Raw genomic sequence first — 12,255 nt, forward strand, 5'->3', positions numbered from 1 at the left:
ATAGTTTTTTTTTTTTTTTTTTTTTACATTTTGAATGCATTTCCATCAGGAAAGTACTGAAAATAGTAAACTTTTCTTAGTCCAAAATGTAACACAAAAATTCTTTAAGTTAATTTTTCTTTTCTTTTCTTTTCTTTTCTTTTCTTTTCTTTTCGCACATTTTTTCATTTTTTTAACATTGCACAGTGGTAAAACATTTCATGTTGGGAAGCGGAAATATTAACATTTGCAAAACAAAAGCAGTTTTTTAGTTTGTTTTTGTGTTTTGTTTTTTTTTTGGGGTTTTTTTTTGGATCACTGTAGATCCTTTTTATATTTGGTGAGAAAAGTTGCAAATATCTAAATAGTTATTAATCTCCCAATTAAGTCATTAAATATCAATGCTGCACATTCACTTTTGTAACAATTCATAATTAAAAACAAACTTTAAAAGGTTGGTTTAAGTGCTGTTTTAACCATTTAGATGGCCAGTCGTGCATGGACTGTGCAGTAGTGCAAAAGCACACACAGGAGTGAGCCGCTGTGGGACATTGAGAAACTGTTTTAAAGGTCTTTCGGTTTGCTAACCTGGACATCTTTGTAGGGAGAACAAAGCAACCTTCTGAAAGACATATTGGTATCTTCTGAACAACTGTTCGGAGACAGCCTAATATGGTAGGCAACACTAACCTAAATTCTTTGGTGTTGAGTAAAAAACCAAAACACTATTTTGTAAAATGCATGTGTATACATGGTCCTCTGATGTAGTGTTAGTCATCTCTGCCTTCCCCTCAAACCTCCCTGTTTATTTTTAACAATCTCATTTGTTAAGACTCATGCTATGTAGGTACGTCTGTTCTGAAGTGCTTTCTCTATAAACATATTTATATATGTGGCTACGCTGATCAAAATGTTGATATAGTGCAAAACTGTAAACGTTTTAACGTCTCATTTTTAAGATAACAAATTTTTTTTTTACAGAAATCAAAACAAAATAATAACATTATTAACAATAGTCAGAATAATTAGAATAATAATAAAGAGAAATGTTTGGTTCCAGCAGCCCATCAAACTTCTTTCAAGTATCTCTCGACAACACACACGAACAGACATGCACACAAACGTACACGAATACTCCCGTAGGCACACTGTATATACACACACGTTTTGTACACGGACACGCACAACAAACATATAACATACATAAAACATACGTACAAGGTATAAAAAGTCAACGAACGTTAACTTTTTTTAGTTTGTAAAAGTAAATAGTTAAGAAACCAAACAACACCTTGATGAAAAAAAATAGATCATAATACTTGACAAGTTGCATAGTTTTGAGATTTTCTTTTTCAGGCACCTCATCTACGTCATCTCTCTTCCCGCAGTGCATGTCTGCACTGCAAAGTAGGCCGCATAAATACTCTCTGACCTTGCTCCCTTTGCTTTGTAAAAAAAATATATTATATTTCTTTTCTCTTTTGAAAGTGCCACAGAGATTACTCTGAGTTACAGATACCCATTGGATTCTAAGATGACCACGCACAAGTGGTCGAGAGAAAGAGAGGCCTGTCTATGTGAGAGTTTGTCTTGAGGCAGTGAGATAAAGATAGAGGAGCTCTCCTCTCCTCTCTCTACATCTCTTCTTTTTCATTCATTTGGGACTGCAGTTCTTGCCCCTACCATCCAACCTTGTCTCTCCCTTCCTACCCTTCCTCTTCCCGTAGCGGCCTTACGAGCAGCCGCATTCTTCTACAATCATGTTCTGGATGTCCTTTTTGACGATTTTCTGCTCCTCATTGTAGTAGAGCATGGACATGGCTCGCAGACGAGTCGGCACGCAACAGGACTTGACGTTGTTGAAGGGACTGTACCCTCGCATGCGGTAGTGGTTGATGACCGTGGAGTGGAAGGACAGCGAGTTGCCGGTGATGCTGGCGACGTGGCTGGGACAGTCGCCCTCGCAGTAGTTGGCATGATACCCCGAGGGAGCGATGATCCAGTCGTTCCAGCCGATGTCCTTGAAGTTTACGTAAAATTGGCGTTTGCAGCAGACGCGTACCTTGCCGTCGCATTCCAGGCCTCTTTTGCGACGTCTCCTTTGGGACAGATCATCCATCTGTCGCACCACAGCCATGAGGAACGGCCGGTGGGATTGCTCACGTTCACCGCCTCCGGGGGTCACGAGCACCGGTGTGGCCCGGGCATCGGCACACAGCGGGCAGGAGACGCGCAGACTCAGTCTGCTGCCACCATGCTGCAACAATGCCTGCACACTTGCCGAAATGGGAAATGTATGCCAGCCGCTGCGTCGCGTGTCCACGGATTTCTCTGCCAGAAGCTTCTCCCCTGAACTTTGCTGCAGGAGCAGCCGGATGATGACATTAGCACGGGTGCGGTTGCCCTTTGGCAGTCGAAGAAAGAGCCAGACATTGGCTTGCTCCACTTGAGACATCTCATCACCTTCCTTGGAAATGAGAAAGTTCACAAAGCCTGGAGCTTCACCTGTGGGATAGGAAGAGAACGAAACATCAGAGATTAGTCAATTGAGCTGATATTTTGTTATGGTACTTGTATTTCCCTTTAGCCTGAGGCTCTGGTTGACTTTGGAGACAGTGTGCCAGCCACATCAGAGCTGATACTGGGAGTGGTGGCATCGGTGGAACACTTTAGCTTTGTGCCAACAGTGACCAGTTTTTCAAGGTTTCCGCAAAACTATCTTCTTCTGTTTCATACGACTATTTATAAATGGCATAGATGTATTTAGTCATGCATCCTTTTCCTGCACGTCAAATCAGTGAGTCAGCTGTCCCTACACGCACACTCGCAAGCAAACAATCCCTCCCACTTGGTTCTTCCCGCACCACCTTGGTATTGAAATAATTGAGGGTTTTAACAAGACTTTAAACCAACTTCATCACCTCTCCTGGTAGTTAACTGAGCAATTAAGAGTCTGCTGGCCTGGAACAAAGTTTTGCTGAACAGAGGGTGACACAAAATGGCCATGACAGCATGCAGCTGGAAGCAGTGATGTGGCATGTGGCTTGCTGTCTCTCTGGACTGTAAAAGACTGTTCCCTTTGGTTTTGATTCCCACCATGTTATAGACAGAGGCAAGGCCTCTGGAAAATCTCAGTTCACGGATCATTTGGGTAGTTCTAAACAAATCCTCTCCATTTACTAACTCAACCCATTTTTAAGCTACTAAATCTTTGTTGGGACATTATTTCTGGCTGGTCTCGGTGACTGTTGCTTACTTATACTGCAGCTGAGTTCTTGTAAAACTGACCACCTTGTCGAAGGTTTGACATACACAAAGAGTCCTGTATGTCATGGCTTATAGTAAGCAGCCTCTTGCAACAAGTATTAAGCAATATACTCTGAAAAAATATTGCACAAATGCTAATCTATCACGTACCACAACATATTTACAGGGTTACGACGCAATAACAATGGCATCAAGCTACAAGTGTATATGTGTGCGAGAGCATATTTAAGGATCCCTAGTCCAAACCCATCTGTCCAAACACAGGCGAGCTTCACAAATGCAGTCTAAAATAATGGGCTTTTTTTTCCCAGTAGTGGCTAACACATTGTTTCCCTTTTAATCTTCATCCAGTGAAAGAATCAAGTGTCGTTAGCATTTGCTAAGCTGGGTAAACCCTTCAACTGCCCCTCCAGAGCAGAGGCCCAGGCCCAAAGAAGAAAGAATATATTTGCCAGAGAGCAAAGAGAAATTTTGAAATTGGAAGAGAAAGACTAAAGAGCCATGCAGTAATCCCTCAACAATAAACACCAATTTAACCACAAGAGCAGAGTTTGCACAGCTGTCCTGCACACAAAGATAGAGAATAACATTTACACATTCCTCCCCTCCCCCTTTCCATGTCTTCTAAAGGGGCGGGTGGCTGTAGTATAGAATTACCTGGGAAAAACATGGCTTTAGTTAATGTGTTCTATAATCCCCTTTTCTATCTGGTTTACCTTAGGGGGAATCAGTTTCTTTCATCTCCTTGTTGGCCTCCTGTCATATTGTATGGCTTGCAATGCCCCAGTACTTGAAGCTCAAAGAATGATTTTGCAGTAAAGAAGTCCGCAACCTGAAAGGTTGTTGAAACACGCCTCTCTGGATGGAGTTTGTTTGTACTCTTCCCGTTTAACTGTTATAGAATGCGTTATTTATCTTTGGCTAATTTGTTGACAATGCTGATTAAAGGCAACCGTTTTTCCATACAGATCACACATGCTAGTTCAAAGTGCATAGCGCGAACAGGTGCTTAATGGATCAAGTGGAGCGAAGCATTCATTCATACACCCAAAAAAACACAAGAGGGCTTGATATATATTCTCTAGGTCTTGCTGACAACTTGGCAATGGCTAGTACTCACTTTAAACACCAGAAGGGAAGGATGCTAGGTGCTAACATGAGAACACTTTCTGGATCTCTTCAGGAATTAAAGTTTTGACCGATTTTCTTTTTTGACCTAACAAGATATTAAATTAGAAATAAAAGTCTGAGGGTGGAAATATGACTCTTTTAATGGTGTGTGGGAGTGAATGATTTGAGTTCCTCGCCTGTTATGCAACATATTTCAAACACAGTCCCATCAGCAGCGAGGCTGGATTTCACAGACTAAACTCTTGCGCTAGAGCATACTGTGAGCAGTAATATCAAGTGATATTCATATTCATATATTTCAACCAATAATCAGTTATCATCTAGATAACTATCGCTTGCTACTATAATGCATTTAAAGTAGTTCCAAATCAGATACTACACCAAATAAAAATGCAGCCGAGGTATTCCAAGAGAAAATATACAACAGAGACCTACACTGCAATCATAAAACTTCCTTTGACATTACAATGTCACTGATCAGACCAGAAAACCACTAGAATTCCTTTCCATGTACAGCATGTTGCTGCAACAGCATTCATGGCCTTTCCTACATCCCAGCATGAGAAGCAAACAAACAAAAAGTGCAATTAAAGCTTATTTCCCAATCATAACACTGTGGAGTCTTGTATACATTCTCCGACGAGTGTCACTAACAACGGTGAGCCGTTTCACGATACCACACCTTGTGCCGTAAAGGCCAAGCATGCTTGTTATGTTCCTTTCCAAACGGCCTTGTTCCCTCTTTATCTGGTCCTCATCACCCACAGGCATTTCAGGCACCAACAGTGGGCCTGATTTACTGCTTCCATCTAAGTCAGGCACCCCATCCAGCAGCAAAGAATCACCAGCTTCAGCCAGCCCCTGCAGGCCAGCGCAGCTCCCAGGGAACCAGGAGGGTAACGAGGAGAGTTACTGCTGCCTCCCCCTTACTAACCTTTGGTAAGAATCCACAGAACATGGCTCAAGGCCATGCTGCATAACTGAAGGATGGCCGCTTTCAAGACTGCGTCTTAACAACACATGGTGGACAGTCTATATAGGTAGTTGCGATTCATATTTTACTTGTTTATCTGATTGATTTTTCAGGATTCAAGGTTGGATGTAGGTTTGAGATGCTCGCTACTCTTCTACCAAGCCCACATCTGCAAGTAATAACCCACTCTCACGAACAGGTTTGGATGATGCATCAGCTGTCAAAGTAATAAATGAGCATAGTTGGCATGATGCTGCAGCATCCTTTCTTCACTACTGTACTGTACCTTGAAGCCAAGAAAGCTTTAAGTAGCATATTACAAAATGTCACGAGCAGTGAAGTATCCTGCAACCTGAGAAACCTATTTGACCACACTAATGCTAAGGGATCCTCGGCTAACAAGAAGGCTTTCTAATGTGGTCCTCGAATCTGGATTGTGTTTAAAGGAGATACTTTGCGGCTTTGTAATATGTAAGGTTTGGCAAGCTGGCAGTGTAGCCCCAACATAAGACAAAGTTACTTCGGGAATTAGCCTATTTATTTCCATTGCTTTCAAAAAAGCAATTATTTATATTGTTTAAGAAAAGGACATTTATCTTTAAGAAAGTCAGCTTCTCTTTTCTGCAAATAAATCAGTATTTGATCTAGCAAAAATAACTGCTTGCACATTAACAATTGGGACATCTTCTTTCCTTTGCTGTAACCATTACTGGAGGGAGTGATTATAGGGCTTTCCCTGTGATAAATTACTTTGCAAGTGGGAGGAGATCAAAACGAGGAAAATAAGTAAATATTGATTCATTGTTTCAGAACATGTCAAGCTTTGCATATGCAACCTGCACGCCTGAATGACATCAGAAAGGCCAAACACTGAATGCCCACACGCATTCATTGCATCCACAGTGATATCATCAACGTGCCTTCTGTTTGAAGATTCTGCACATAGCTTCAATGGAATTCAGTGACAAAGAATAGTGAACATTGTACATGATATTTATGTTTCTGCATTTGTTAAATCATTTTCTTTGATTTGGAAGCAAAGGCTATCCATCTTGCAACTTCTGATGAAAAAGAAACTTTTGCAGAAAGTGTGGCCGAATTTTGTGAATGATCTCTGGGTGCACTCTTGTGATTTAGCAGTGATAGTGACATCTTTAGATATGCATAGATATGGTTTTTAAAAATGCTGTTATTTCTTTGCTACTGCCTGAAAATCTGCAGACTACAGTTATTCATGATTTTCAGTCATGCTAACACACACAAGCACTGATTGCACATATTGAGAGTAATCAGTCTTACCATGTAGCTCTCATTCAGCTAGAATGCTGTATGTTAGAGATAACGGTTTAAACTAATATGTCCTACAATAAATGCAGTATGCCTCAGGTTCTGCAGTCCTTGTATCTGCCAACTGATATCTTCATCAAGGTGATTTCTGAACCTAATCAGCACATAATTTAAGAGGACAACAGCCATGTATAAAGAAAACTGAGAACTATAAACTACCAATAAATAACAACTTTAATTCTATTTTACGTTAGTTTATTATTACTATTCCAGCCTATGATCATTCAGCAGTTTAATGAATAATACTTAATGCTGTTACTTTATATATATCATAGCTCATATGTCTACCTGTATGTGTGGCAATTATGAGAGCGGATTCTTGGACACGATTCCAGACAGATAGTATATGCAGAAGTCTGAGACTTACATCATACATATAATTACAGTTGTCTAAACAACCTACTTAACGCAACATTACAGTGATGCAGTGCAGCAACATGTGTCTTAAAAATCAAACCAGTATGAAATAAACACCATGCACAACTATGCATTACAGTATTTAGAAAATCAATCTAATTACAGCTATGTCTCTGCTTGTGATGCCAAAGCCAAAAAAATATTACCTGTTGCCACAATGCAGTCTAAATGGTGCTTGTACACCAGCAGTGGGCTGGGACCCACTAGGAACGTCAGTAAACTACCAAGAGCCGCAAAATGTGAAAATTTGATTATTAAATTGTTATATTGAAATAACAGAACTATTAATAGGCTAAATAATTCTAATGTTGTTTTCTTTCAAATGTTATAGGCTAGCTAAATTCAGTAGGCACTTCTGCAGCACATTTTGAGATTAATCATAATGTATTATATCATGTATGGACAGTTCTAGTGTTTTTATTATTATTAATCATTTATTAAAAATGTATAAAACCACAATGTGAGCAGACATAAAGCAGCAAAAATCTAATCCTGCGTAAACTGACTTGTAATTGACTTTTATCATTTAAGGCTTTGAAGTTATAAATGTTAAGAACCCTTGTTGTGCATCCATTTTGATACCAAATACATGTTTAGCCTACATGGGGGGGGGGGGAATAAAATCACTGCAAATGTTATTTGGGAGGGTCTGCACAGTCAAGCTTTATTGCATTCCCCCTTGTGGTGGATTTGGAGAACAGTTCTATTTAGAATACTTTTGGAAAGTAGATGAAAGCGGAATTTCGCGCCAGACACGAGAATGGAATTCGATTCGAGTGAGAAAACTCATGAGCCATGAGCTCGGGTAAGAAACAATTATCGCGAGGTTTCTGTGAGACAACAGTGCGAGTGCAAAGGTTTGGCGGAAGGAGATGATGGATGCTTTTCTACGCTTGCGATTCTCATTCATTGGTCTCAAACTCAATTCCTGGAGGGCCACAGCTCTGCACAGCTTTGCTCCAACCCTAATTAAACACACCTGAATCAGCTAATCAAGGTCTTCAGGATCACTAGAAACTTCCAAGCAGGTGTGATTTGGAGCTGGTTGGAGGTAAACTCTGCAGAGCGGTGACACTCCAGGAATTGAGTTTGAGACCACTGCCGTAAGTAAACATAAGGGGAGAGGACGTGTGCACTTTGGTTTGGTCAGATTTGATTATGAATCGTGTTTTAGGAACTTAAACGCTGAATTATCGCCTGACAGAATGTATTGCAGTCTAGCAATAAGACCATCAAATTACTTTTTTTTTTCTTCCTATTTACAGCCTTGTTTTTAGTTCAATGAGCTTTTATGGCGAGAACTATTATATAAATATTATATTTACTAATGTGGGTTTCTTTAGTTCCTCTTGTGTGTTTGAAATGTCAAAATGAGTGATGGAGCCAGACATATTGAAAAGTCTGATCACTGCTTTGAGCTATGATGTGTCCATGTGTTTGGTTTGTGCCAGTACTGGTCAGTAATTTTACATTTTGCAATGTGAGCAGTTGAATATGAGCTTGTAATCCTAATTTATTCATTCAGCCTGAGGGCCAGTCCATCTCCCCCCAGTCAATATATCAAATACCCATTGAAAACCAATAGCTGTGTCTGACATTGAGAGAATAAATACTTGCACTAACAGTCCACGTGATAAAAGATTGATATAGATTTGATTATTAACAGATTTCGTTCTGTGTCTCATAACTAGGTTTTTGTCATCACGTAAGCATGAGCTGAATTTGTTTTGTGATGTGACAAGCTGTAGTCTGGCACCAAAAGATTATCAGGGAATGGTTCTCACGGTCATGAAACACCTGGAAATATCAGTGCATTTTAAATTTCCAGATGTGGTAAGAAAGGTCTTAAAGAACTTTCCGTGATGAATGTAAATTTTCCAGTTGTGTTTCACTCTAAAATATCTAATTGCTCTTTGTAAATGCAGTCTTTATAAAATGATTTTGAAACATACTTTTGCAGTAGTCATGAATGAGTCAGGGAAGAAAAAAAGTTGTGGGGGAAAAAACGTGTGGGGAATCCTGTATATTGTTGTATATTTTAAGAGTTCCAGCGAGTGGATTATTTCATGTGACATCTTGTCTTAAAGGATTTATTTCTTACTCTAGTTTACGTCACGTCTCTTGTATACTTATTATTCCATTTAAAACATTTCTAAAACATTTTTATACCTATAAAGTCATTTGAAATAATCCACAAGGCCGCAGTGTTACAGTCTCAGCTCCCTAAAATCATGAAACATTAATCTTTCAGACAAACAATCCAATTGCTCTGTTTGCTGCTTTTTAGGTCTGACACATCTGTTGAGAGCTCCTGCAGCACGCCGCGGCTCTGTCACTCATGACCCGTTTGAGCTGCATGACTCAGAGAAGAACCCAATCTCTCCTCACATCATGGGCTTGACAGCACCTTTGAACAGCTCTCACTGCAGCCGACAATGCTCTTTCAACTGCCTTTGAAACCCGACACAAAGGCAGTAACTGAACAGCCTTCTTTTCCCTCCTATAATATGAAGTCCTTTTTATTCATATGCGTTATGATGTTTTTTATCTCTCTCTCAACCCTCTTCAGTCACATAGGGAAGCTACATAGGAGGCTGTCAGTCCCCAAGGAAGTGCTCCAGTGCAGAGCTTATGGCTAGAAGCCTGGGGGGCCCTCGCAGATAATTACTGATTCTCTAACCCAGCAGGAGGTTTGCAGGACCCTCGAGAGGGGGGAGTGAATTGCCGCAGCGTATTTCTCACTGCTCTGACTTTGTGCGGTGGCAACAGGTTTCTCTGAACTCTTCAGACTGGTGATAATAAGTTGAACAGCTTTATAAACCCACCTCTCCGGTTTCATCCCACGAGGGAAGACTGACTGATTTACTTTAAAGTATTTAAGGACTAAGATCACCCTCTAGACATTTGTTAGAAATTTAGACTCACCGGCTTCAGCAAATGTGATGATCTCTGTCTGTTCCGCCTGTTCGGTGTCCTGACGGCTGCTGGCCTCGTCCTCAATCAGGACACTGCCGTCCTTGGCCACCCGTCCCACATGTACCTTGCGAATGGCATTGAGGAGCGCAGCCCGAGGAACCGGGTGCGTGATGTTGGGGCGCTCTTGCAGGTGCAGCATGTTAAGTATGTGTCTCTTCACCGCCTCGACCACGTCTTGCTGGGCTCCCTCGTCTTTACCCTCACCTTTTCGAAGCCGTGCCAGAGCACAAGAAGGACAGTCCGTGGCTGCCTGTTCGGACGTTGCCAGGCTCCCTTTGGTGCCCATGGCACTGAGGGAGCAGGTCTGGATGAGCAGCAGGAAGATCCCGCTCAGAACAGGGAGAGGGGACATCCTTAAATGAAAAGTGTCAGTTGCTGAAGAGAGCTGGAGAGTGTCTGCACCGCGTTGGAAAATTAAAAACTTACTTCAAAAGTTCCTTTCAAAGAAAGACAAGAATCCGTCTGGTTGCCGACAGCTGGCAGTAAAGTCTGTCTGCCTGTGGATGAGCTCAATCTGACAATAATTTGAGAGGAACAAAAAAGTAAGAGCTAAACTACTAGAGGGAAAAAAAAGTGAGGAAAAGTGTAATCCTTGCTGGTAAGTTGCGAGAAGAGATGCTGGTCGGAAAGTAGGAATAGTTCTGTCAGTGGATTTCTCCCTCTCCAGGTCCTTGGGAAGTTTGTATGGGATGGACAGTCGGCTTCTGGATGTGCCCCAGGGAAGCAGTGTGCTCGTAAGAGGTCTGGGACTGCTCACTGTGCAGGAGTTGAATGGTTTTGTTGAAGTGGGCTGGACTCTCTCGCTGGCTCTTGCTCCCCTGTCTGTCTGTTTCTACTACATCTCCTCTCTCTAACACAGTAATTATACTTCCCTCCCTCCCTCCCCTCTTCCTTGCTCACTCCCTCTCTTTACATTTCCTTTTTATTTATTTTTCTAATTGTTCTATTTGTAGGTCAGAGTAACTTTCCCCCCGCAGGGTTTAAGGAGCACGTAGTGGGATTTGCTTGACAGACATGACAAGTGTTATTAAGTGAAGAGTGACTAAGTTCATTCATTTGTAAATTTTCACAGTCTTGCTGTTTTTAAATGTAAGACACTTCTGTATTAAGAACTCTCTAAAATATGATTATATTTCAATAGCTGGTTGACAAAATTCAACTCAGATAGTCAAACAGATATTTTATAGTAGTACTTGAGAATTTTGCGGTGGCATAGCAGTTCCTCATAAAAGTGTTAGCCAATTCTGGTCAACTGGAGATTGCCAGTAGTAATTTTCAGAGAACTTAATTTTTCTTTATTATTTTTCTTAATGTTTCCTTATTCGTAAAAAAAGGAAGAACGTCTTGACGTCACTTTGAAGCAGTGCGCGTTAAGTATTCCACGCTTCCCTTTACTGCTGCAACACATGTTGTGTGCAGATTCACCAGGAAATGCCTGGAAGGCTAACTTCCTGTTTAATTGGCTGAGGACAGATTCTTAGTGAGACAGTCAGCTGGGGTTGTGACATCATCAAACGCTGAGTCGAGGGCATGTGTGGGTCGTTCGTCTGCATATCAGCCGAAACACGTATGAGGGATCCCGCAGTCATACGAGTCAAGGTGTGCCATAGGTTCCGTAGACGTTTGTACCATTTAAGACATGATGATGCACTAATTCTGGATTACTCAAAGTTCTGATTCAGGAGACCCCCCTTCCTCAGTGATGCTGAGAAAAGTCAGTGTCTAAAGCCTGCTTTGAGAGAGTCAGCCTTTGGTTTTGTAGTATAAGAACGTCTGCGGCAAAACATTATGTAGTTAAGTGTAGTGATTCAAGGGGTCTGTTAGTCTTTTGACTTTTTTTTTTTTTTTTGCCTTTATCCTAGTTATGTGATATGGTTTTATTCATCAGCAATATTTTAGTAAATATTATTTACATAGTTATTTGATTTGTATACCATGTTTTTATGTATTTTTGAATGTATGTTTAATAACTTGATTTGGATAAAATATTATGGTAGTCTTTCCTCTTAATAACATTTAACAAATCACTGTAAGGAGTCCCTCTTGTGGTTCAACTTGCTCATTGCACAGAGTCAAGAAATACTATTTTTTTATATTTGTGTGTGTGTGTGTGTGTGTGTGTGTGTGTGTGTGTGTGTGTGTGTGTGTGTGTGTGTGTTGTGTGT

At 40.8% G+C, this 12,255-nt stretch overlaps 1 protein-coding gene across 1 annotated transcript; it reads right to left on the reverse strand.

Moving 5' to 3' along the window:
* Nucleotides 1–261: 261 nt before the first annotated feature.
* On the reverse strand, nucleotides 262–10,912 carry LOC107683489 (inhibin beta A chain-like). Its single transcript, XM_016479547.1, has 2 exons — nucleotides 10,040–10,912; nucleotides 262–2,484 (listed from the first exon to the last, which is right to left on the reverse strand). The coding sequence occupies exons 1-2, from the start codon at nucleotides 10,440–10,442 to the stop codon at nucleotides 1,712–1,714; spliced, it is 1,176 nt and encodes a 391-aa protein (XP_016335033.1). The 5' UTR covers nucleotides 10,443–10,912; the 3' UTR covers nucleotides 262–1,711.
* Between the last annotated feature and the right edge of the window lie 1,343 nt (nucleotides 10,913–12,255).

The sequence above is a fragment of the Sinocyclocheilus anshuiensis genome, unplaced genomic scaffold (genome assembly GCF_001515605.1).
Source record: "Sinocyclocheilus anshuiensis isolate Anshui unplaced genomic scaffold, SAMN03320099.WGS_v1.1 scaffold1451, whole genome shotgun sequence".
Lineage (NCBI taxonomy): Eukaryota > Metazoa > Chordata > Actinopteri > Cypriniformes > Cyprinidae > Sinocyclocheilus > Sinocyclocheilus anshuiensis.

Excerpts from the sequence above, each read along its gene's own strand:
- LOC107683489 (XM_016479547.1), bottom strand. The coding sequence starts at position 10,442 with ATGTCCCCTCTCCCTGTTCTGAGCGGGATCTTCCTGCTGCTCATCCAG. Across the intron at positions 2,485-10,039 it reads CATCACATTTGCTGAAGCCG|GTGAAGCTCCAGGCTTTGTG; the intron begins GTGAGTCTAAAT and ends CCTATCCCACAG.